General features: G+C 38.9%; 1 protein-coding gene across 8 annotated transcripts in view; it reads left to right on the plus strand.

The window, feature by feature from the left end:
- Positions 1–24,241, plus strand: part of ASH1L (ASH1 like histone lysine methyltransferase) — a 187,463-nt gene that overhangs the window by 33,339 nt on the left and 129,883 nt on the right. For all 8 annotated transcript variants that reach the window (XM_021089697.1, XM_021089694.1, XM_013997002.2 and 5 more), the window contains one exon: positions 17,954–22,499. In XM_021089697.1, the coding sequence (XP_020945356.1) occupies positions 17,954–22,499 (4,546 nt within the window). The remainder of the gene's footprint in view (positions 1–17,953; positions 22,500–24,241) is intronic.

The raw sequence follows: 24,241 nt of genomic DNA on the forward strand, positions 1-24,241 counted from the left end.
CGAGTGTGGCCCAAAAGGAAAAAAATATATGTATATTCCTTAGGCCTTCTTTTTTTTATATATATAATTTTTAATCTTATTTATTTATTTATTTATTTTTGTCTTTTTGCCATTTCTTGGGCCGCTCCCGTGGCATATGGAGGTTCCCAGGCTAGGGGTCAAATCAGAGCTGTAGCCACCAGCCTACGTCAGAGCCACAGCAACACGGGATCCAAGCCACGTCTGCGACCTACACCACAGCTCACGGCAACGCCGGATCCTTAACCCGCTGAGCAAGGGCAAGGATCGAACCCGCAACCTCATGGTTCCTAGTCGGATTCGTTAACCACTGCGCCACGACGGGAACTCCTCCTTAGGCCTTCTTTATGGTTCTGACTCAGTATGTCAGGGTGTTTTCAAAAATATCTTCATTGCGAAGTTCCCATTTTGGCTTAGCAGATTAAGGACCTGACATTGTCTCTTTAAGGATGTGGATTCAATCCCTGGACTCACTCAGTGGGTTAAGGATCTGGATTGCCTCAAGCCACGGGGTAGTTTGCAGATGCATCTCAGATCCAGTGTCCTGGTTAAGGTGTAGGCCTGCAGCCCCAGCTCTCATTTGAGCCCTAGCCTGGGAACTTCCATATGCTGCAGGTACAGCCATAAAAAAATAAAAAAATCTTCATTAAGATATAATTCACATATCATACTATCCACCCATTTAAAGTGTACAATTCATTGGTTTTGGTATATTACATTATTAGGTTTTTTTAAATCATGGTAAAATATATTTAATTTAGAATTTGCCATTTGGGTAATTTTAAAGTGTAAATTCAGTGACATTAATTTCATTCACAGTACTGTGCAACCATCCCAACTAGTTTTGAAACATTATCACCCCAAACAGAAACTCTGTAGCCAGTAAGCAGTAACTGTGTATTGCCCCTCCCCTAAGCACCTGGTAACCTATAATCTACTTTCTGTCTCTATAATTTCCTATTCTAGGTACTTCATGTTGGTGGAATTGTACAATATTTGTCCTTTTGGGTCTGGTTTATTTCACTTAGTAGTATAATGTCTTCAAGTTCATCCTTGTTGTAGCATATACCAGACAGAACCTCTTCCTTTTTATGGACAAATAATACTTCATTGTACATTTATACCACACGTTGTTTATCTGTTCATCATTTGTGGACACTTGGATTGCTTCCACATTTTGAGTATTGGGAAACATGCTGCAGTGAACATTGGTGTGCAAACATTTGTTCAGATTCCTACTTTTAATTCCTTTGGGTATATCCTTAGGGTAGAATTGCTGGATTCTATGATAAGTCTGTATTTCCTTTAGCTTTTTGATGAACTGCCAAACTGTTTTCCATAGCAGCTACAACATTTCGTATTCCCACCAGCAATGCATGAGGGTTTCATATACTCTAAATCCTCATCAACACTTATTATCGTGTGTGTGTGTGTGTGTGTGTGTGTGTGTGTGTATGTGTATGTTTTAAATAATGGCCATCCTAAAGGGCATGAAGTTATCTCACTGTGGTTTTGCTTTGTATTTCCCTGATGACTAATGGTGTTGAACATCTTATTAACTGCTTGTATATCTTCTTTGGAGAATGTCTATTTAAATCTTTTGGCTATTTTTGATTCCTAGTCAGATTCGTTTCCGCTGCGCAATGACGGGAACTCCTTTTGGCCATTTTTGAATTGTTTTTTGTTTGTTTTTGTTGCTGAGTTTTCAGGGTTCTATATATATTCTGTAAGACTTGCTGGTATTTTTTTCCCATTCTGTGGTTCTTTTTTACTCTCTTGATAGTGTCTGTCCTCTGATGTACAAACATTTTCAAATTCAATGAACTCCAATTCTTCAGTTTTTCTACTATTGCCTGTGCTTTGGTGTCACAGCCAAGATATCACTGCCAAATCTAATAAGAGGATTTTCTCCATGTTGTCTTTTAAGCGTTTTTTTGTTTGTTTGTTTGTTTTTTAGGGCCGCACTGCACCCACAGCATGTGGAAATTCCCAGGCTAAGGGTCTAATCGGAGTCGTAGCTGCCACTGTATGCCACAGCCACAGCAAGTCTGGATCCAAGCCATGTCTGTGACCTACACTACAGGTCGTGGCAACACTGGATCCTTAATGCACTGAGCAAGGCCAAGGATCGGACCCATGTCTTCATGGATACTAGTCAGGTGCCTTACTGCTGAGCCACAATAGGAACTCCAGTTTTTATAGTTTTAGCTCTTATGTTTAGGTCTTTGAGAGATTTTTAAGTACACCGCTCACCCTGAACTTGCTCTCTGAATTCAGACACTGTGTCAGATATCAAGGGATACTTTGGACATGGGAAACTGTCATAAAAAATAAAAAATTTTAATGGTTATTACTGGACTAGCAACTATTGCTTAGGTGATACACTCCTATGATTCAATATTTGAAAGCTAAAAAATGAAACAATGAAACATTGTTACCATCATTATCCTTCTTTCCCCTCTAAGTACTCAAATCTGTTTTGGAATCTTCTTTTAGCCATCCTGTGATAATCCCCTGCTAACTATGGTAACTAGTTAAGCAGAACAACTCCTTTCTCAGCCAAAATGAAAACTTTCCTATGTTGAAATTGTCTTACTTCGAAAATAAACAAGAACAAATTATTTGGAACCAAAATTGGTACAAAGAAACTTGTGAGAATGTTAATAACTCCAATATCATTGCCTTTGATATCTCCCACAAATACATTACGTATATACAGCCAAATACATGTAACTACCCCCCATGTTAAGCAATATAAATGGTAGTATACTGTACACACTGTTCTGCATCTTTTTTTTTTTTTTCCACTTAAATAGTATGTTCTGGAGGGTTTTCTATACAAAAACTAAGAGAGCTTCTTTAGGACTTTGAAATGTGGGTTACAAGTTTGTTTTTTCCAGTTTGTCATTTGTCTTTAGAACCTGCTTATTTTATTTTTCTATATAAAAGTCTTTAGGTTTTTACTGCATTTAATTAATCTTTCCTTTTATGGCTTCTAGAATTTGATATATCATTAGAAAGACCTTCACTCCAAGTTTATAAAAGATCTTAATAGTTTTTATGGGAGTTTTTAATGTTTCATTTAAAAATATGTAAATACTTGACCCTTTGGGAGTTTATCATGATATTTAATATGAGTTGTGAATCCGCTTTTATGTTTTTCCAAATAGCAAGTTGTCCCAGTACTTTTATGAAGTGTCCTCAGATTTGAGGCACTACCTTTACCATATACCAAATTTTCACATGTACTTGGTTATGGTCTGATTTCCCATTTTGTGTTACTGGTCTGTTTATTTGCCAGCATCACAGTTTTAATTATTATGGTTTATGTCTGGTAGGATTAATCCTTCCTCATTACTCAGATTTTAGAATGTTCTTTGCATTCTTACCTATTAATTTATAAACTTAATGTGATTTTAATAAAAATAGGTTTTTTCTAGAATCTGTCTAATTGATTATAAAGGCTATATTTTGTTCATCTTTATCTGTGGTTGAACTTGGAAGCTAATTGGTGGGTGATTTCCTAGAGAAGCTTTGAGTTTGCTTTGCCAGGAATTAGGATGTGTTACTAACACCTTTCCTGGGGACTCCACTTTGCCTCTAGGCCACAGATTGGTGCCTTTGGGCAACCACGCCTGCTTAGGTCAGCTTTTTTTATTCTTTTCTTTTGGTACCCTTCTGAAATCTTATAAAGCTACAAATCAACAGATTGAGTTTTGTTGTAGTAAAAGGTTCTTCATAGTACTTAGCCGGCTATGTGGCTAGGGTGGAAATCACCTGATTGTTTTATAAGAAATAGGCTCATTATTTTATAATAGATTTTCCAGTCTCATTTTAATTTGTCTGTAGTGGAAAGAGATACTTGCTTTTAAATTTCTGGCAAAAATCTAGGTTTGACTGTCTTGCAACTTCATGTAGTGTTTGTGTCATTTCATAAGCTGTCAGAACAGGGTAGTCATTCTTCTATTGCAATATTATAGAAACTGAAAGTAGAGGTGGAAGTCATAATATTTACTTATATTTATCACACACTAACTTAAAAGGAGAAGAGGCAGTGAGTGGTACTTTTTTAGCATTTAAACAAAATTCCAGTTCTGGAATTATGCAGCATAGCTAGTTATCCATGATTTTAGTCTAATTAGGATACTAAGCAAAAAAAAAAAAGGCTTTTGTAACAAATAAAAATAGCAAAAATACTGTTTGCTGTAGCAGATGATTCAAACTGGAACTTGTGTGAGTGGAAAGGGATTGGGGGGATATTTCTATACCACTGTATGCTGATTATAAATTAGATCAGGAATTCCAGTAGTGGCTCAGCAGTTACAAACCCGACTAGTATCCATGAGGAAGGGGGTTCCATCTCTGGCCTCACTCAGTGGATTAGGGATCCAGGATTGCCTTAAGTTGTGTAGGTCAAAGACCTGGTTCGGATCTCATGATGCTGTGGCTATGGTGTAGGCCGGCAGCCACAGCTCCAGTTCAACCTCTAGCCTGGGAACTTTGTTGGAAATTACAATAACTTTGGCTCGGGTTGTCACTGTTGGAAAGTGAAACAAGTGGACAAGGAGAAATCTTGACAAGGCTCTTTACTTCTGCAGAAGGGCGCAGGCACTCCAAAAAGTGTGCTCTGAACAAAGGACCCTCCCCTATTTATCCCTAACGCAGGTGATGTACCTGTCCCCTTCCCATTGGTCATTTCAGGGCGCGCACACTTCCCGGTGGACTAATTTGAAACAAATTGTTACTGGGAGAAGAGGGAAAGGGGAGGGGTGGGGGGGTCGCAGGAAGGGAAACTGGAGCAAAATGGAGTAACCAAGATTTTCTTTGATAGAAAAGACATTATGTTACTTTCCGCAACTTCCATGTGCCATAGGTGTAGCCCTAAAAAGACAGTCGATCAGTCAATCAGTAAATAAAAATGTCAAATAACATTGAGATTTGGTACTGTCTTTGTCATTGAATAGTTTATTTGATGTCATTTTACTCTAGTTAAAAGGATTGAATGAGCACAATGAATTATAAACAAAATTTATAGTTGTAATTATAATTTTCCTGTCAAAAGATATTTTCAGTTTAGAAAATACTGTGCTGATTTAATAGATTATATAAGAAACAGTCCATTGGATATATATATATATATATATATATTTTTTTTTTTTTTTTTTTTTTTTTTTTTTTTTTGCTTTTGCTTTTTAGGGCCACACCTGTGGCATATGGAAGTTCCCAGGCTAGGGGTCGAATCAGAGCTGTAGCTGCTGGCCTACACCACAGCCACAGCAACACCAGATCCAAGCCTCATCTGCAGGCTATACCACAGCCCCCAGCAACACTAGATCCTTAACCCACTGAGGCCAGGGATCGAACCTGCAACCTCATGGTTACTAGTTAGATTCATTTCTGCTGCTTCACAATGGGAACTCCATTGGAAATATAATTTTGAACTTTAAAGAAGTGATTTTTTTTTTTTTCCTTTTTTTGACCACCCTGTGGCATATTGAGTTCCCAGGCCAGGGATCAGGGCCAAACTGTAGCTGTAGGGTAAGCTGCAGCTGCAGCAATGCCAGATCCTTAACCCACTGTGCTGGGCCAGGGATCAAACCTGTGTTCCAGCACTCCCAAGACTCCCCTGGATCCTGTTGCACCACAGCAGAAACTCCACAGATAAATTATTTTTATGGAGAATTACTAAAACCCAGTGAATCCAGGTATTCTAATTAAGGCTTGTTGGCCTAAGATTTTATTAAATTACAGAATTGATAGATTATCACAGGTTCTTTAATAAGAAAATATAGATAATAGTAACACTATCTCTGTTCTTGCTCAATATCGTTAATTTGCCTGGCAGTCTTTAAAATGTTTAACACAGATTCCAATTTTGAAATGAAATGTTGAGGGGGTAAATGGGTTTAATATTACCTAGGTTTTGGCTTTTCTTTCCCTGGCATTTCTGTTAAATAGCAGTAGTCTATTAGGTTTTCTGCATATATTAAGTACTTCCTTTGAATTATATCTTCTAGTAGATTAGTCTGATTTTTGGATAAAATCTATATATTTTTAATTGAGTACAATTCAAATACTATAAAATTCACTCTGTTAAAGTATACAGTTCAGTAGTTTTTAGTATATTCAGTATATTGGCTACATACAGAGTTGTGCAGACACCACCACTGTCTAATTTCAGAACATTGTCACTACCTTAAATGTGTATTTTTATTTTGTCTATTATACTTTAGATGACTGATATTTTACTTTGTACTTTTGCAAAGGAGAGTCAAATTTGTATCTCTTAATTTTGAATATAATCTCTAGTCTCAACTCACGGCGTTTATCCTTCCATATAACATTTGAATGCCTATCCTGTGCAGTAAACAAGTAATTATAATGTAATATGATAATTTCCATAATAGAAATAATACATGGTGTGTTTAATGAAATCAGAATTGTTGGGAGAAGCTGCTGAAAGGAGAATATGCATGGAAAGCTTTACAGAGGAGCTTATATTTAAAATTAGATATTGGATGGAGTTCCCGTCACGGCTCAGAGGTTAATAAACCCAACTAGGATCCATGAGGATGTGGGTTCGATCCCTGGTCTCGATCAGTGGGTTAAGGATCTGGCGTTGCCAAGAGCTGTGATGTAGGTCAGATGCGGCTTGGATCCTGTGTCTCTGTGGCTGTGGTATAGGCTGGCAGCTACAGCTCAGATTAGACCCCTAGCCTGGGAACCTCCATATGCCAGGGGTGCGGCCCTAAAATAGCAAAAATAAAACAAGATATTGGAGTTCCCATTGTGGCTCAGTGGTAGTGAACCTGACTAGTATCCATGAGGAATCGGGTTCAGTCCCTGGCCTTGCTCAGTGCGTAAGGATCTGGCATTGCCGTGAGCTGTGGTATAGGTCACAGGCATGGCTTGGACCCTATGTTGCTGTGGCTGTGGTGTAGGCTGTGACAGCTGCAGCTCCAATTTGACCCCTAGCCTGGGAACTTCCACTTGCAGTGAGTGCGGCCCTAAAAAGACAAACAGATAAATAAATTTTGAAAATTAGGTATTGACATCTTTATTAGAATTTTCTAGAAAGAGAATGGCTTTGGTAGCAAAATTGCATTTATCATGTCTTCTGGACGTTTGTCAGTTGTGCTATAAAACAAGAATTTGACAGCCCTTTCGTGTAGATGAATACTAAGAAATATAAAGAATGGAGGACAAGTGGAGAACTTAATCTTTTTGTATGGCACTCAAAAATTTAGGGAACCTCCACTTCGTTTTTTGTCTACTCTTCCTCCCTCCCTCCCTCCTTTCCTCCCTTCCTTCCTCTCTTTTTTGGGCCACCCCCAAGGCATGCAGAAGTTCCCAGGCCAGGGATCCAACCCAAGCCATAGTAGCAACAACACCAAATTCTTAACTGCTAGGCCACCAGGGAACTCCTGTCTACGTTTTCTTTTTTTGTCTTTTGCCTTTTTTTAGGGCCACACCTGCGCCATATGGAAGTTCCGAGACTAGGGGTCAAGTCAGAGCTACATCTGCCGTCTTACACCAGAGCCACAGCAACACCAGAACCGAGCCATGTCTACGACCTACACCACAGCTCACAGCAATGCCAGATCCTTAACCCACAGAGCGAGGTCAGGGATCGAACCTGCAACCTCATGGTTCCTAGTTGGATTCATTTCTGCTGCGCCATGACGGGAAGTCCAAATCCTGTTACCTATAATGCTCTGAAATTTTAAAGCAAAAATTACATGACTATTTTTTGATTTTTTTTTTTGTTAGTTTTTAAGGTTTTGTGGTCTTAGGAAACATTTTAAAGTTAAAATTGCTTTTTTGGAGAGTTTTTTTTTTTTTTTTCTTTGAGAAATTTAGGGTTACCTTGTGCTTGTGGTAAATAGGAACTATCATTTACAACTGTGATGTTAAATCTTACCAAAGACAGGAGTTCCCATTGCAGCTCAGCAGTAATGAACCTGACTAATATCCATGAGGATGCAGGCTTGATCCCTGGCCTCACCCAGTGGGTCAAAGGATCTGGTGTTGCTGTGGCTGTGGCATAGGCCAGCAACTGCAGCTCTGATTTGAACCCCTAGCCTGGGAACTTCTATATGTGGTGGGTGTGGCCCTAAAAAGCCAAAGTGGAAAAAAAAAACTTACCAAGATAAAGCACCTTAATTTTATTTCACAAATCTATTAATAGTGAATTACCTTTGTCTTCTTACATGAGTGATGGTCAAGCAGGGATACTGTTGGGGCAGATTGATAGAGCCTCTTTAGGACACTAAACAGCAACAGCTGATGGCATTAGAGATCGGGTTTAAGGATGAGTTGCAAGGATTTAACTATTAAAGGGGCAAGAGAAGTGAGGTGTATTGAGGAGTCCAGGTACAGCTGACAAAGCTCAGCATGACCTTTGGATGTTGTTGATCTTTTTAAAGATTATCTGTAGGTATATGTGTATTTATCTTTTAACATCAACTACAGAATCCAATAATTGGGAGTTCCCTTTTTGGTGCAGCAGAAACAAATCTGATTAGTATCCATGAAGATATGGGTTCAATACCTGGCGTTGCTCAGTGGGTTAAGAATCTGGCATTGCCATGAGCTGTGGTGTAGGTCGAAGAAGAGGCTTGGATCTCGAGTTGCTGTGGCTGTGACGTAGGCAGGCAGCTGCAACTCTGATTCAACCCCTAACCTGGCAACTTTCATATGCTGCCAGTGCTGCCCTTAAAAAAAAAAAAAAAAAAAAGCTAATAATTAAGAATTCTCTTCCGGAGTTCCCATTGTAGATCAGCCGTTAAAAACCTGATATTTTCTCTGTGAGGGCGCAGTTTCGATCCCTGGCCTCACATTGCTGCAAGCTGTAGCGTAGGTCACATATGTGGCTCGAATCCATTGTTGCCATAGCTGTGGTGTAGGCCTGCAACTGCAGCTCGGATTCGACCCATAGCCTGGGAACTTTCATATGTTGCCAGTATGGCTGTAAAAAAAGAATAAAGTTCTTAACAGAAGGAAATGAAACTTTTGTTGTTTGTCGGATTATTCCTTATTCCCCCCCCTCCCCGCCACTAGTAGGTGGAAAAATATGAAGATGTCATACAGAATCTATTTAATAGACTTTGCCTTTTTGTTATAAGTATCACTTTGCTCCAGGAAGTCCGTAATGATAGATGTTAAGATAGGTATATATGATTGGGTAAAGTCCTGTGAGGGAAGGAGGCAGTAGTTTGCATATTAACTGTGGCTTCCTTTCAACCCCTTAATATAAACATGGGTCTCCAAGCTAGATTTATGGTGTTCCTAAGGCTCTAGTTTCTCCAAAATCTGTTAATCTAAATTGAGAAAATACAGATGTCAGAAATAAATAATGTTAAACTGAAATAGTAATGAGAACTCGATTTTTAAACAAAATTGGTTCTGAACTATTAAATTTGGTCTTTTTCTACTCTTTAACAGCCAAGTCCTGATCTGCTGTGTGTGTTTTACCTTCTTTTTTGGAAAACATTTCAAAGTCAAATATACAAGTTTGCACTGAAGTTCTGCTACTATATTAGGAAGTTGGAGTTTAGGAGGTGCTCAAATGTGTTTTGACACAAATTCACAGATGGTGAATATATATACTAGAATATTTTAGCTGTTTTTAGCCAAGTTTCATAGAATTGCTAACATCTGAGTATGCATGTGAAAGGGAAAAGATTGTCCTAACAATGGCAGGATTCAGTAGTAACTTTCACAGATAAAAACAGTTAAACAAGATGGAACCTGCGTCTAAACCCCCACCCCCTTTCCATTTTTCGCAAAATTGCTGAGTATGATTATCCTATAGTTCCTATCTAGCCCTTGATGATGGGTGGAGGGCTACAGATAACTGCTGAAGAAATCACAAGTAGGAACTGAAAATTACAAGCCAAAGGTATAGGAGCTTAGTAACTTTTCTTTTTAAGCTGTTTGTTAATTGTGGACCCTTAGGAATTCTCATACAAGTGGAAAATCTGCTAGGCATACTTGGTGATTTTTTTTTTTTTTTTTTTCTGTTTTTCTTTCAGCCTTAAAGTAAATTGTGTAAGATAGAAATGAAAAATTAGGAAAATCAAGGTTAATAAGTTCCTAAATAAAAAGAAAAATGTTTCCATATACAAAAGAGAAAAGAAGTAAGTCAAGGGAGTTCCTGGCATGGCTCATCGGTAATGAACCCAACTAGCATACTTGAGGACGTGGGTTCAATCCCTGGCCTCAGTGAGTGGGTTAGGGATCCGGCATTGCTGTGAGCTGTGGTGTAGGTCTCAGATGTGGCTCGTATCTGGCATTGCTGTGGCTGTGGTGTAGACTGACAGGTATAGGCTAGAGGCCACAGCTCCTATTCAACCCCAGCCTGGTCCATATGCCGCGGGTGCGGCCCTAAAAAGAAAAATAAAATAATAAAAGAAATAAGTATTATTGGTAGTAATGCTAGGACATGTGACTCTTTCATGAATTTCCTGGCAAGGCACAACTTTGGTGAACCCTTATAACAGGTCAAGCAAAAACCTTCCTTAGTCACAACACAGTGGTGAACTAAGCTGTCTGTGTTAATTCCATTTTTAAAAAGCCCCGCATTAGGCTCTTGGTTTAAAAAAACATTTTTAGTTGTCAAACACCTGTTGAAAGCATTTAACATCTTAGTGACTCATCCACTACAAGGTGGTACCAGATTGTTATCAAACATGGGCTCTTGTTCCCATGCAAAGAGCCAAACTCTGGCAATGGGTGTTTGCAGCAAAGTAAGGGGTTTTTTGCAGGGCACCAAGCAAGTAGAATGAGCAGCTCATGCCCATGTTAGGGGGGAGGGTCTTAGGATGCATGATCAGCTCATGGACTTTCTAATTTGTTGGTGGTGAAGGTAATGGTGATGTTTTTGGAAGCTCAACCTGCTGGTTCCAACTAGTCTGGGGTCTGTGTTCTTGGTGGCAAATCCCATGTTCTTGTTGTCAAAGGCTATTCAAGAGGGGAGAGTTGATGGTATGTAGGTATTTCCATGTCCTGCTTTGAATAGAGCTCTGTTTTCTTACATCTGTATTGCTTTCTTGCTTTGGAGGCTGCTTGAGCTAGAATTATTTTGTAGTAGAGAATAGAAAAGTTGACATACAGCCCAGCTTCTTCATGGTAGAGGCTATTACGCAAATTCTCCTGAATCTTCACATTTCTGTAAAGGCTTCTTTTCTCTCTTTAACATACATGAGACAGACTACTAAGAGGGCAGCCACAATCTGCCCTAAGCCTTGGAGGCAAAACAAGGAAGGTGCCACTCTTTTATCAAAATACCATCACTTGTAGAAATTGGGAGGGGAAAAGCAAATCCCTTTTATTACACTGTGCTATCTCTGCTATAAATGTACTGGGAAGATTAAAATTACCATGTTAGTGACATCAGGTTCAAGCCCAATTCTTGCTTTCATTTTGTAGAAACTTCTCTAATCAACACTGCATTTGATCAACACTGCATTTGGCTGATTGAGCAGTTCATTTTCTCTTAAAGTATAGCATGTTGGAGATATCTGCTTGAGTCTGTGTGTGGTTTGTTTTAATGGTGGACATAATGAGGTGTGGTGAACGTGAACGTTTCTCATTTTATTGTTGATCTCGCTAATGAAAAAAGTCATTATTGAAACAAATCGATAGGAGGCATAACTTAGTCCCAGCGAATTTAGCCTAAAGATCATATTGACTCACTAATTCACATGCTGCTTTTTTATTTGTTCATATCTTTTATTTCATTTTGATGACCATAAATCATTTCAGAAATGCTCATATACAGACTGCTCTATAAGTGCACATTGCTCATAAGTTCTGAAATACAGTTGCATGGAAATGAATGAAGAGTTTTTGGGGAAGATAGCAGAATTAAAGGCCCTATATAATGAGATAACAAAACCGAGAGCACTAGAGAAACTTCATGAGTAGGGAGAAAAGTTTGAATATGTGATGAAAGAAAAGTTTTTTCCTGTCTGACCTAACTTTGTGAGTCTAAACTACTGGATACCTTATTCTAAATTTCACCTCTTTCCCATTTAGATAGGGATTTAGGGGCAGAAATCCTGAGAGAAAGACTGTAGATTAAATTAGGAATGTGCTGCAGTGGTGATTTTTCACATCAGGGAAGAATCTAAAGACTTCTTTTCCTCTGTTGATATCTGAAACAGATTGGCATATTATGTTTGTTCCTTAAATTATATTAATGGCAAGAAGAGCTATTCCATATTATTACTGTTCTTTTATTATAATATCCTCTGAAGCAATTAAACTTCCTCCTAGCAGTATATTTTGCTGGATTCTTGATCATAATGGGGCAGTATAGTATAATAAGGGTGAGCGTAGATTTTGGACCTCAATCCAGAATATAGGGTTCAAGGGCAGTACCTATTTAATGGCTTGTAATTTAAGATAAGTGCATTGTGTTCTGCTTTTGAAAAGAAAATTTTGTGATTTTATATCAAAATACTTGATTTAATTATCTCTATGTTAAATTATCTTTAATAATTTTGTTTCGGGAACCCTCCCCCAAATCCCATTCTCAGACTTTTGGTTTTCTTTTGATTGTATGCCACAAACTGAACCTTTGCACATTTCTTGAAGATGTTTTCTGAGTATTTTTCAGAAGTTGATTTAAATTTCTTGCCTTACTTATATTTCTGCTTTTTCTTTCTGGGCCTTGCCCACAGCATATGGAAATTCCCAGGCCAGGGATCACACTACAGCAGGGCAACAGCCTGAGTCGCTGTAGTGACAACACTGGATCCTTAACCCACTGCAGTACAAGGGAACTCCATATATTTCTTAGTTTTAACATAGTTTTGTGAGTAACTTTTATTCCAATCACTTGGAAAAAATTTGTTCATAAACATTTTTCTTTTTGGCCATGCCTGTGGCACTCAGGAGTTGCAAGGTCAAGGATTGAACCCCTGTCACAGCAGTTACCTGAGCCACAGCAGTGACAATGCTGGATCTTTAACCTGCTGTGACACCAGGGAACTGTATAAACATTTTTCTTTACTTTTTTTTTTTTTTTTTTGGTCTTTGTTGTTGTTGTTGTTGCTATTTCTTGGGCCGCTCCCGCGGCATATGGAGGTTCCCAGGCTAGGGGTCTTCGGAGCTGTAGCCACCAGCCTACGCCAGAGCCACAGCAACGCGGTATCCGAGCCACGTCTGCAACCTACACCACAGCTCACGGCAACGCCGGATCCTTAACCCACTGAGCAAGGGCAGGGACCGAACCCGCAACCTCATGGTTCCTAGTCGGATTCGTTAACCACTGCGCCACGACGGGAACTCCTACATTTTTTTTTTTTTAGTGGTTGTCCTGCAGTTTGTAATATATATTTTCAACTAAGTGCTTTTTTTAAAAAAATAACACTGTATTGCTTCACAGATAGCTTATAATAATAAAATAATACAGAAATCCTCCCTTCCTTCCATGGTCTCTTGTATCATTATTGTCTTTCATTTCACTTACACATAAGGATGTACATACACACAATAATATGTTGTTGAATATATTTTTATTTTAAATAAACTGTTCAATCTGTTAGATCAATTAAAAAAATAAGAAAAATTTTTACCTTCACTTTTTCTTCTCCAGTGGTCTTTTTTCTTTATGTAGATCTGAATTTCTGACCTGTATCAATTTTTTTTCTCTCTGAGGAACTTCTTTTTCTTGTTCTTTCTTTTTTTAAAAAGTTCTAGTTAATTTACAATGTTGTGCCAAAATTGTACAGCTAAGTGACCCAATCATATATATATATATATATATATATATATACATTCCCTTTTTTATATTATCTTCCATCATGGTCTGTCCCAAGAGACTGGGTATAGTTCCCCATGCTATACAGTAGGACCTCATTGCTTATCCATTCTAAATGTTAATAGTTTACATCTACCAACCCCAAACTCCCAGTCCATCCCACTCCTTCCCCTTTCCCCCTTGGCAACCACAAGTCTGTTTTCTATGTAAAGAACTTTTTTTTAAATACCATGCAAGGCAGGTCTATTGGCAACAAATTCTCTCAGTTTTTGTTTGTCAGAAAAAGTCTTTGTTTCTTCCCTTTTTTTTTTCCCAGCCGTGCCTGTGGCATGCAGAAGTTCCTGGGACAGGGATCAAACCTGAGCCATAGTAGAGACAATGCCAGATCCTTAACCCACTGAGCCACCAGGGAATTCTTCCTTCTTCAATTTTAAAAGATAATTTAACATGTTACAGAATTTTGGGTTAATTTTTTTTTTCTTCTAAGACTTTAAATATTTCATTCAACCCCTTTCTTGAATGGTTTCTGAAGAGAAGTTGGATAGCATTCTTTTTGTTCCTCTGTAGCTAAGAAGAGGGTCTTTTTTTTTTTTTTTTTTTTTGTCTTCTTGCCTTTTCTAGGGCCGCACCCGTGGCATATGGAGGTTCCCAGGCTAGAGGTCTAATCGGAGCTGTAGCCACCGGCCTCCATCACAGCCACAGCAACACAGGATCTGAGCTGCATCTGCAACCTACACCACAGCTCACAGCAACGCCAGATCCTTAACCCACTGAGCAAGGCCAGGGATCGAACCTGCAACGTCATGGTTCCTAGTCGTATTTGTTAACCACTGAGCCACGATGGGAACTCCAGAAGAGGGCCTTTAATCCTATGACTAGGTGTCAGTCTTTTGGTTAGACTGCTAGACTATATACTTTACGAATACTTCTTGATTTCTCCCTACCATCTTAGGTAGGACAGGATGGCTATAGTGGGCTTGAATTGGATAATTTCTTCCCCCCAGATCAAGTAGACTTTGTTGTGACTAAATACTTAAAGGAAAGTTTTTGTTTGACCTGTTAGAAGGGTTCTCCAGAGTTGTGCCTTACCAGGAAATTGATGAAACAGTCAAATGTCCTAACATTACTACCAATAGTACTTACTTCTTAAAATTAAGAAACTATAGATTGTTTTGAATAGACTTAAAAGGAGTTCCCATTTTGGCTCAGCAGTAATGAATCTGACTAGTATCCATGAGGATGCGGGTTCAGTTCTTGGCCTCACTCAGTGGGTTAAAGATCCCATGTTGCTGTGGCTGTGGCTGTGGCATAGGACAGCAGCTGCAGCTCCGATTCAGCCCTTAGCCTGGGAACCTCTATATGCCATGGGTCTGGTCCTAAAAAGCAGAAAAAATAAAGAAAAATAGGTTTTCCTGTGTTAATATCATTATCTAAAGAGCATAAGTTTAAAGCATTCCTTTGTTCAAGTGCTCTATTTTAATGTGTAATAAGGCTATGCCTTCCTGTTTCATTAAGTTCATGACAAGTTAATTTAAAAATCTCTAGTATAGTGAGAACGATGAAAATAGCCTACTGTATTTCTGTTTACAGACAGTAACTCTATAACTGAAATTCTTTGTCATAATTCTCTGAACATATAACTTGAGGATAAAAGCTAAATGTCTTATGATTCTTAAGTAATAAGTTATGACCACATAGCCTTCACTATTTTTGTTCTACTGTCAGTATCAATCAGAAAATAATTTAACTTATTTTTCCTTTTTTTTTAACTGATTTTCCATTCCTTTTTTTTTTTTTAAAGGGCTGCACCTGCCATACATGGAAGTTCCCAGGCCAGGTGTCAAGTCAGAGCTGTAGCTGCTGGCCTAAGCCACAGCCATAGCAACATGGGATCTGAGCTGAGTATTCAGTCTACACCACAGCTCATGGCAACACCAGATCCCTGACCCACTGAGCAAGACCAGGGAATGAACCCACATCCTCAAGGACACTATTTGGATTCGTTTCTTCTGTGCCACAACAGGAACTCCAATGTACAACATTTTTTTTCAGTCAGATTCATTCTATTGTTATGGGTTGTGAGATGCAGATACATTTTAGCAAAGAATCAAAACAGTGTATCTTGGGGTAGAGCCCCTTATAATGGTCAAAGGAATAGATGCACTCAATGTTTTTCTGGTTGTTGCCAATTTCTATTCTATAGGGATTATACCATTTACATACATTTCCATGAATTTGTTTTGGGGTCTTCTCTTCTGGCCCATCGGCTCTTTTGTCTTTTCATGTGCTATATACTGTTTTAGTGATAGAGGCTTTAAAAATAATTTAATATTTGATTTGCTTATCCACTTGCTTCTTTTTAGCTTTTGCTAGTTATTCTTGCTCATCTATGTTTCCCATTGAATGTTATGACCGTTATTATTCTTGAGAGAAATCTTGTTGGTATTTTTACTAGGATCACATTAAGTTTGCGTAGGGAAAATTGTCATCTTTGTGTCTTCTGTCCACAAACAGATTATGTCCTTATATTTGTTCAGATCTTTCATTTGTATTTTATTTTATTTTATTTTATTTTTTGTTTCTTAGGGTCGCACCTGCAGCATATGAAGGTTCCCAGGCTAGGGGTCTAATCGAAGCCACAGCCGCCAGCCTACACCAGAGCCACAGCAATGCCAGATCTGAGCCGCATCTGCAACCCACATCACGACAGTGCCGGATCTGTAACCCACTGAGCGAGGCCAGGGATTGAACCCACAACCTCATGGTTCCTAGTCAGATTTGTTTCCGCTGAGCCATGATGGGAGATCCTCATTTGTATTTTATAGTTAAATTGTTTATGTCAGTTATATCTCAGCTTAAAAAAAAAATCGGTGCAGAAACATGAAGGAGAAAAAAATCTTTGTTATCACAAAGTGAAAGACTTGTGTGAAATGATAAATTTGTAAAGTATCTAATGAGGATTCATGCTTTAAATAGCACTTTATATTATGGCTTAAAGGTTACTTCCAACTCTGATAATATTTTATATAAAAACACATTGTAAAGAAAACATAAGGAGTTCCCGTCATGGCTAAGTAGTTAACGAATCTGACTAGAAACCATGAGGTTTTGGGTTCGATCCCTGGCCTCACTCAGTGGGTTAAGGATTTGGCGTTGCTGTGAGCTGTGGTGTAGGTTGCAGACATCACTTGGATCTGGCATTGCTGTGGCTGTGTCGTAGGCCCGTGGCTACAGCTCCGATTAGACCCCTAGCCTGGGAACCTCCACATGCCACGGGTACGGCCCCAGAAAAGACAGAAAGACATTTAAAAAAGAAAAAGAAAAAAATAACATAAATGTATTGTCTTTTCTATTTCTCTCACATAAAGAGAGAACTTGACTGCTCATTCAAGAATATAATTAAGAATGCATTAAAGGAGTGAAAGTAGGTCAGAGATCGTCCTACACTGGTTTGAAATCAATGCAGGAAGTAGGCAGTGAACCATTATTTTAAACGAGAACCATGAGATATTGTAGCTAACAATATTTGTCTCTTTAAAAACAGTACATTCATATGCTAATATATGTTTAGTGAGTCTAAAGCAAGGTGAAAGTAGACTATTGATTTGCCTTTTTAAAACAATGTCAGGAGTTCCCGTCGTGGTGCAGTGGTTAACGAATCCGACTAGGAACCATGAGGTTGCGGGTTCAGTCCCTGCCCTTGCTCAGTGGGTTAACGATCCGGCGTTGCCGTGAGCTGTGGTGTAGGTTGCAGACGCGGCTCGGATCCCGCGTTGCTGTGGCTCTGGCGTAGGCCGGTGGCTACAGCTCCGATTCAACCCCTAGCCTGGGAACCTCCATATGCCACGGGAGCGGCCCAAGAAATAGCAACAACAACAACAAAAAGACAAAAGACAAAAAAAAAAAAAAAAAAAAAATGTCAAAAAATATCGCTGGGATGGTCCTGAACTCCCGGTAAATGTATCAATTCATAGAGTTAAAAGTCAACAAAGATAACATCTAGAGGACCTAACACACTGTGACATTAGTATAATATTAGATTTTTTAGAAAGCATTGTTGCCTCCTGTCTTATATCTGATATATGATCATTTAGTTTGAGTGTAATGCTAAACTGAAATGGTATAACGTTTACTCTCTCTGAAATCCTTTTCTTGTTTGAATTTTAGGACCCTTCAAAGTTATACAAGAAATCAGGTGATGCTGCAGCCATTGAATGCCAGTCTGAAGAAAGCATCCATCTTCATTCACAGGGAGAAAACAATCCTTTGTCTAAGAAGCTTTCTCCAGTACACTCAGAAATGACAGATTACATTAATGCAGCATCATCTACTCTTGTTGGTAGCCGGGATCCTGATTTAAAGGACAGAGCATTACTTAATGGTGGAACGAGTGTAACTGAAAAGTTAGCCCAGCTCATTGCAACTTGTCCTCCCTCCAAGTCTTCCAAGACAAAACCGAAGAAGTTAGGAACTGGCACTACTGCAGGATTGGTTAGCAAGGATTTGATCAGGAAAGCAGGTGTTAGCTCTGTAGCTGGAATAATACATAAGGACCTAATAAAAAAACCAACTATCAGCACAGCAGTTGGATTGGTAACTAAAGATCCTGGGAAAAAGCCGGTGTTTAATGCAGCAGTGGGATTGGTCAATAAGGACTCTGTGAAAAAACTAGGAACTGGCACTACAACAGTATTCATTAATAAAGACTTGGGCAAAAAACCAGGGACTATCACTACAGTAGGACTGCTGAGCAAGGATTCAGGAAAGAAGCTGGGAATTGGTATTGTTCCAGGTTTAGTGAATAAGGAATCTGGAAAGAAGCTAGGACTTGGCACTGTGGTTGGACTAGTTAATAAAGACTTGGGAAAGAAGTTGGGTTCTACTGTTGGCCTAGTGGCCAAAGACTGTGCAAAGAAGATTGTAGCAAATTCAACAATGGGATTAGTTAATAAAGACATTGGAAAAAAACTAGTGAGTTGTCCTATGGCAGGACTAGTCAGTAAAGATGCCATAAACCTTAAAGCGGAAGCACTGCTTCCCACTCAGGAACCACTTAAGGCTTCTTGTAGTACAAACATCAGTAGTCATGAAAGTCAGGAACTTTCTGAATCCCCGAAAGACAGTTCCACCAGCAAAACTTTTGAGAAGAATGTTATACGGCAGAGTAAAGAAAGCATATTGGAAAAGTTCTCAGTTCGAAAGGAAATTATTAATTTGGAAAAAGAAATATTTAATGAAGGAACATGCATTCAGGCAGACAGGGGGTCTTATGAAACCTCGAAGCATGAAAAGCAACCTCCCGTATATTGCACTTCTCCGGACTTTCAGATGGGAGGTGCTTCTGATGCATCTACAGCAAAATCCCCTTTTAGTGCAGTAGGAGAAAGCAGTCTCCCTTCCCCATCACCTACTGTATCAGTTAATCCTTTAACCAGAAGTCCCCCTGAAACTTCTTCACAGATGACTCCTAATCCGTTACTCTTAAGTCCTACCACAGAACTAATGAAAGAAATTTCTGAATCTGTTGGAAAGAACCAATTTACTTCTGAAAGTACCCACTTGAACATTGGTCATAGGTCTGTGGGTCATAGCATGAGTATTGAATGTAAAGGGATTGATAAAGAGCTGAATGATTCCAAAAGTACACATATAGATATTCCAAGAATAAGCTCTTCCCTGGGAAAAAAGCCAAGTTTGACTTCTGAATCCAGTATTCATACAATTACCCCTTCAGTTGTTAACTTTACTAGTTTATTTAGTAACAAGCCCTTCCTAAAACTTGGTGCAGTAACCGCACCTGACAAACACTGCCAAGTTGCTGAAAGCCTAAGCACTACTTTGCAGTCCAAACCATTAAAAAAAAGAAAAGGAAGAAAACCTCGGTGGACTAAAATGGTGGCAAGAAGCACATGCCGGTCTCCAAAAGGGCTAGAATTGGAAAGATCAGAGCTTTTTAAAAATGTTTCATGTAGTTCACTATCAAATAGTAATTCTGAGCCAGCCAAGTTTATGAAGAACATTGGACCATCTTCATTTGTAGATCATGACTTCCTTAAACGCAGATTGCCAAAGTTGAGCAAATCGACAACTCCATCTCTTGCTCTCTTAACTGATAGTGAAAAACCATCTCATAAATCTTTTGCTACTCACAAACTGCCCTCCAGTATGTGTGTCTCTAGTGACCTTTTGTCTGATATTTATAAGCCCAAAAGAGGAAGACCTAAATCTAAGGAGATGCCTCAACTGGAAGGTCCACCTAAAAGGACTCTAAAAATTCCTGCCTCTAAAGTTTTTTCTTTGCAGTCTAAGGAAGAACAAGAACCCCCAATTTTACAGCCAGAAATTGAAATTCCTTCCTTCAAACAAAGTCTCTCTGTTTCTCCTTTTCCAAAAAAGAGAGGCAGACCTAAGAGACAAATGAGATCACCAGTCAAGATGAAGCCACCTGTACTATCAGTGGCTCCATTTGTTGCCACTGAAAGCCCAAGCAAGCTAGAGTCTGAAAGTGACAACCATAGAAGTAGCAGTGATTTCTTTGAGAGTGAGGATCAATTTCAGGATCCAGATGATCTAGATGACAGTCATAGGCCAACTGTCTGCAGTATGAGTGACCTTGAGATGGAACCAGATAAAAAAATTACCAAGAGAAACAATGGACAATTAATGAAAACAATTATCCGCAAAATAAATAAAATGAAGACTTTAAAGAGAAAGAAACTGTTGAATCAGATTCTTTCAAGTTCTGTAGAATCAAGTAATAAAGGGAAAGTGCAATCCAAACTCCACAATACAGTGTCAAGTCTTGCCGCCACTTTTGGCTCTAAATTGGGCCAACAGATAAATGTCAGCAAGAAAGGAACCATTTACATAGGAAAGAGGAGGGGTCGAAAACCAAAAACTGTCTTAAATGGCATTCTTTCTGGTAGCCCTACCAGCCTTGCTGTTCTTGAACAAACAGCTCAACAGGCAACTGGGTCAGCATTAGGACCTATCCTTCCCCCTTTACTGCCTTCATCTGCTAGTAGTTCTGAGATTCTTCCATCACCTATTTGCTCTCAGTCTTCTGGGACTAGTGGAGGTCAGAGCCCTGTAAGTAGTGATGCAGGTTTCGTCGAACCCAGTTCAGTGCCGTATTTGCATTTACACTCAAGACAGGGCAGTATGATTCAGACTCTTGCAATGAAGAAGGCCTCAAAGGGGAGGAGGCGATTATCTCCTCCTACTTTGCTGCCAAATTCTCCTTCGCACTTGAGTGAACTCACATCTCTGAAAGAAGCTACTCCTTCACCCATTAGTGAGTCTCATAGTGATGAGACCATTCCCAGTGATAGTGGAATTGGAACAGATAATAACAGTACATCAGATAGGGCAGAGAAATTTTGTGGGCAAAAAAAGAGAAGGCATTCTTTTGAGCATGTTTCTCTGATTCCCCCTGAAACCTCTACAGTCCTAAGCAGTCTTAAAGAAAAACATAAACATAAATGTAAGCGCAGGAATCATGATTACCTCAGCTATGACAAGATGAAAAGGCAAAAACGAAAACGGAAAAAGAAATATCCCCAACTCCGAAATAGACAGGATCCAGATTTTATCGCAGATCTGGAGGAATTAATAAGTCGTCTAAGTGAAATTCGAATCACTCATCGAAGTCATCATTTTATCCCCCGAGATCTTCTCCCAACTATTTTTCGAATCAACTTTAATAGTTTCTATACACATCCTTCTTTCCCCTTAGACCCTTTGCACTACATTCGAAAACCTGACTTAAAAAAGAAGAGAGGCAGACCCCCTAAGATGAGGGAGGCAATGGCTGAGATGCCTTTTATGCACAGCCTTAGTTTTCCTCTTTCTAGTACTGGATTTTACCCTTCTTACGGCATGCCTTACTCTCCCTCACCCCTTACAGCTGCTCCCATAGGATTAGGTTACTATGGAAGGTATCCCCCCACTCTTTATCCACCTCCTCCATCTCCTTCTTTCACCACTCCACTTCCACCTCCTTCCTATATGCATGCTGGTCATTTACTTCTCAATCCCACCAAATACCATAAGAAAAAGCATAAGCTGCTTCGACAGGAGGCCTTTCTTACAACCAGCAGGACTCCCCTCCTTTCCATGAGTACCTATCCTAGCGTTCCTCCTGAGATGGCCTATGGTTGGATGGTCGAGCACAAACACAGGCACCGTCACAAACACAGAGAACACCGTTCTTCTGAGCAGCCACAGGTTTCCATGGACAGTGGCTCCTCCAGATCCGTCCTGGAATCTTTGAAGCGCTATCGATTTGGAAAGGATACCGTTGGAGAGCGATATAAACATAAAGAAAAGCACCGGTGTCATATGTCCTGCCCTCATCTCTCTCCTTCAAAAAGCATAATAAACAGAGAAGAACAGTGGGTCCACCGAGAACCTTCAGAATCTAGTCCATTGGCCTTGGGATTGCAGACACCTTTACAGATTGACTGTTCAGAAAGTTCTCCAAGTTTATCTCTTGGAGGATTCACTCCCAACTCCGATCCAGCCAGCAGTGATGAACATACAAACCTTTTCACAAGTGCAATAGGGAGCTGCAGAGTTTCAAACCCTAACTCCAGTGGCCGGAAGAAATTAACTGACAGCCCTGGACTGTTTTCTGCACAGGACACTTCACTAAATCGGCCTCACAGAAAGGAGCCGCTGCCTTCCAGCGAAAGGGCAGTACAAACCTTGACAGGTAAGAGAGTGATTTTGTTGCCTGCTTGTGTTAAAGGTATATTTTTCCTACTTGTTGCCTAATACATGTACATGAACTTGTAATAGCTCTACTGGGTTTTTTTTGTTTGTTTTTGTAAATATTTTGAAGTATTATCTTCCAAGTTCTTATTTCCAGTAAATGTGAGAAGATAAGGCATGTCTTGCATTAATTTTGAATTTTGAGGAGAGATATTATCAAAACAAACAAGAAATAATCAATTTTTAGAAATCAGGAAAAATGACTTTCTTATGCAGAAAGGCCATTACATAGTTTCTTTAGTGAGAAATGGCTGGTAGATATCTGTTAATAGCAATGCAAAATTTTTAATATATGCTAATCCAATTTATAAGTCCATCTATGTTATAGGAAGAATATGTTAATTCTGTGTCTCGTAATAAAAATCTAAGCATTCAAAATGATCAACTTTGTCAAATTCAACTGAATATTTAGAGGGATTTCATTTTTCAGAATACCTTTGAATATCTTCATAAAAGTTGCTTCGGTTGAATAAGAGGACATGAAACAAATATAGGTAATGCATTTTTTTTGTGTAGAAAGTGTCTTTTAAGAAAAGGTAGAAGGAGTTCCCGTCATGGCGCAGTGGTTAACGAATCTGACTAGGAACCATGAGGTTGCAGGTTCGATCCCTGCCCTTGCTCAGTGGGTTAACGATCCGGCGTTGCCGTGAGCTGTGGTTTATGCTGGTGGCTACAGCTCCGATTCGACCCCTAGCCTGGGAACCTCCATATGCCGCAAGAGGGAAAGCGGCCCAAGAAAATGGCAAAAAGACCAAAAAAAAAAAAGGGTAGAAAACAAAAAGGAAGCATTGCCTCTTCATATAGAAGATAGCTCTAAATCAAAAGTTCTTCATCATAGATATCAACCCTAAGGGTTTGTAAATTAACTCTAGAAAGTCTCTAAAACCTCTGATGTTGTAAGTAAAATTATGTATATGTATGCTTGTGTGAGCCATATATATTTCATCAGATTCTCCAAGTAAACTTTCTAAGCCTCTCTATCCCTTCCTGTAAAATGGGATTAGTAGAGTTACTATAAGCAGTAAATGAGATTATAGTGTTTAAATTAAAATGATTTGTACATAGTAAGCACACAACTGTGCTTTCCCCCAAAAGATTAAAAGCTTGTGCATTAGAGGAAATGATAAACCCCTCAAAGAAGAATTTTTGCTCCTGATTTTAATTATTTATGAACTTTTGAAAAATAAAAGCTATCTTAGTGGAGAAACTAAGCATTCTTTAGTTTTTAACAATATAATAAAGAGGAAAATAATCCTAAACTCTCATTAGGTTCATGCAGCAAATTTTTTGACAAAATGTAATCAACACTTAATGAATATCATCTGCCAAAAATTCTATTTTGTGGGCCCTGTGATATAATAAGGAACAAGGCACTCAAATTCATTGTTCTCATAGAACTTAATTTTGGAGGAGATGGGTAATAAACAAAAAAGTTATGCAGTAAGTGTAGTAAAAGTGGAATATATATATTTAAAAAAGAAAGTATAGGGTTCTATGTGAGTATGAAATGGAGGCCCAACTTAGCAAGGTTTCCCTGAGAAAGTGACTCTAGACTGTTACCTGAAGAATGAGCAGTAATTAGCTGAGTAAACAGAACCTCATTTATTCATTCATTCACTTATTCATGTATTTATTGAATTCCAAACCATCAAGCTTTCTTCTAGTCACTGGTATATTGTATAG

This window comes from Sus scrofa, chromosome 4 (genome assembly GCF_000003025.6).
Source record: "Sus scrofa isolate TJ Tabasco breed Duroc chromosome 4, Sscrofa11.1, whole genome shotgun sequence".
Classification (NCBI taxonomy): domain Eukaryota; kingdom Metazoa; phylum Chordata; class Mammalia; order Artiodactyla; family Suidae; genus Sus; species Sus scrofa.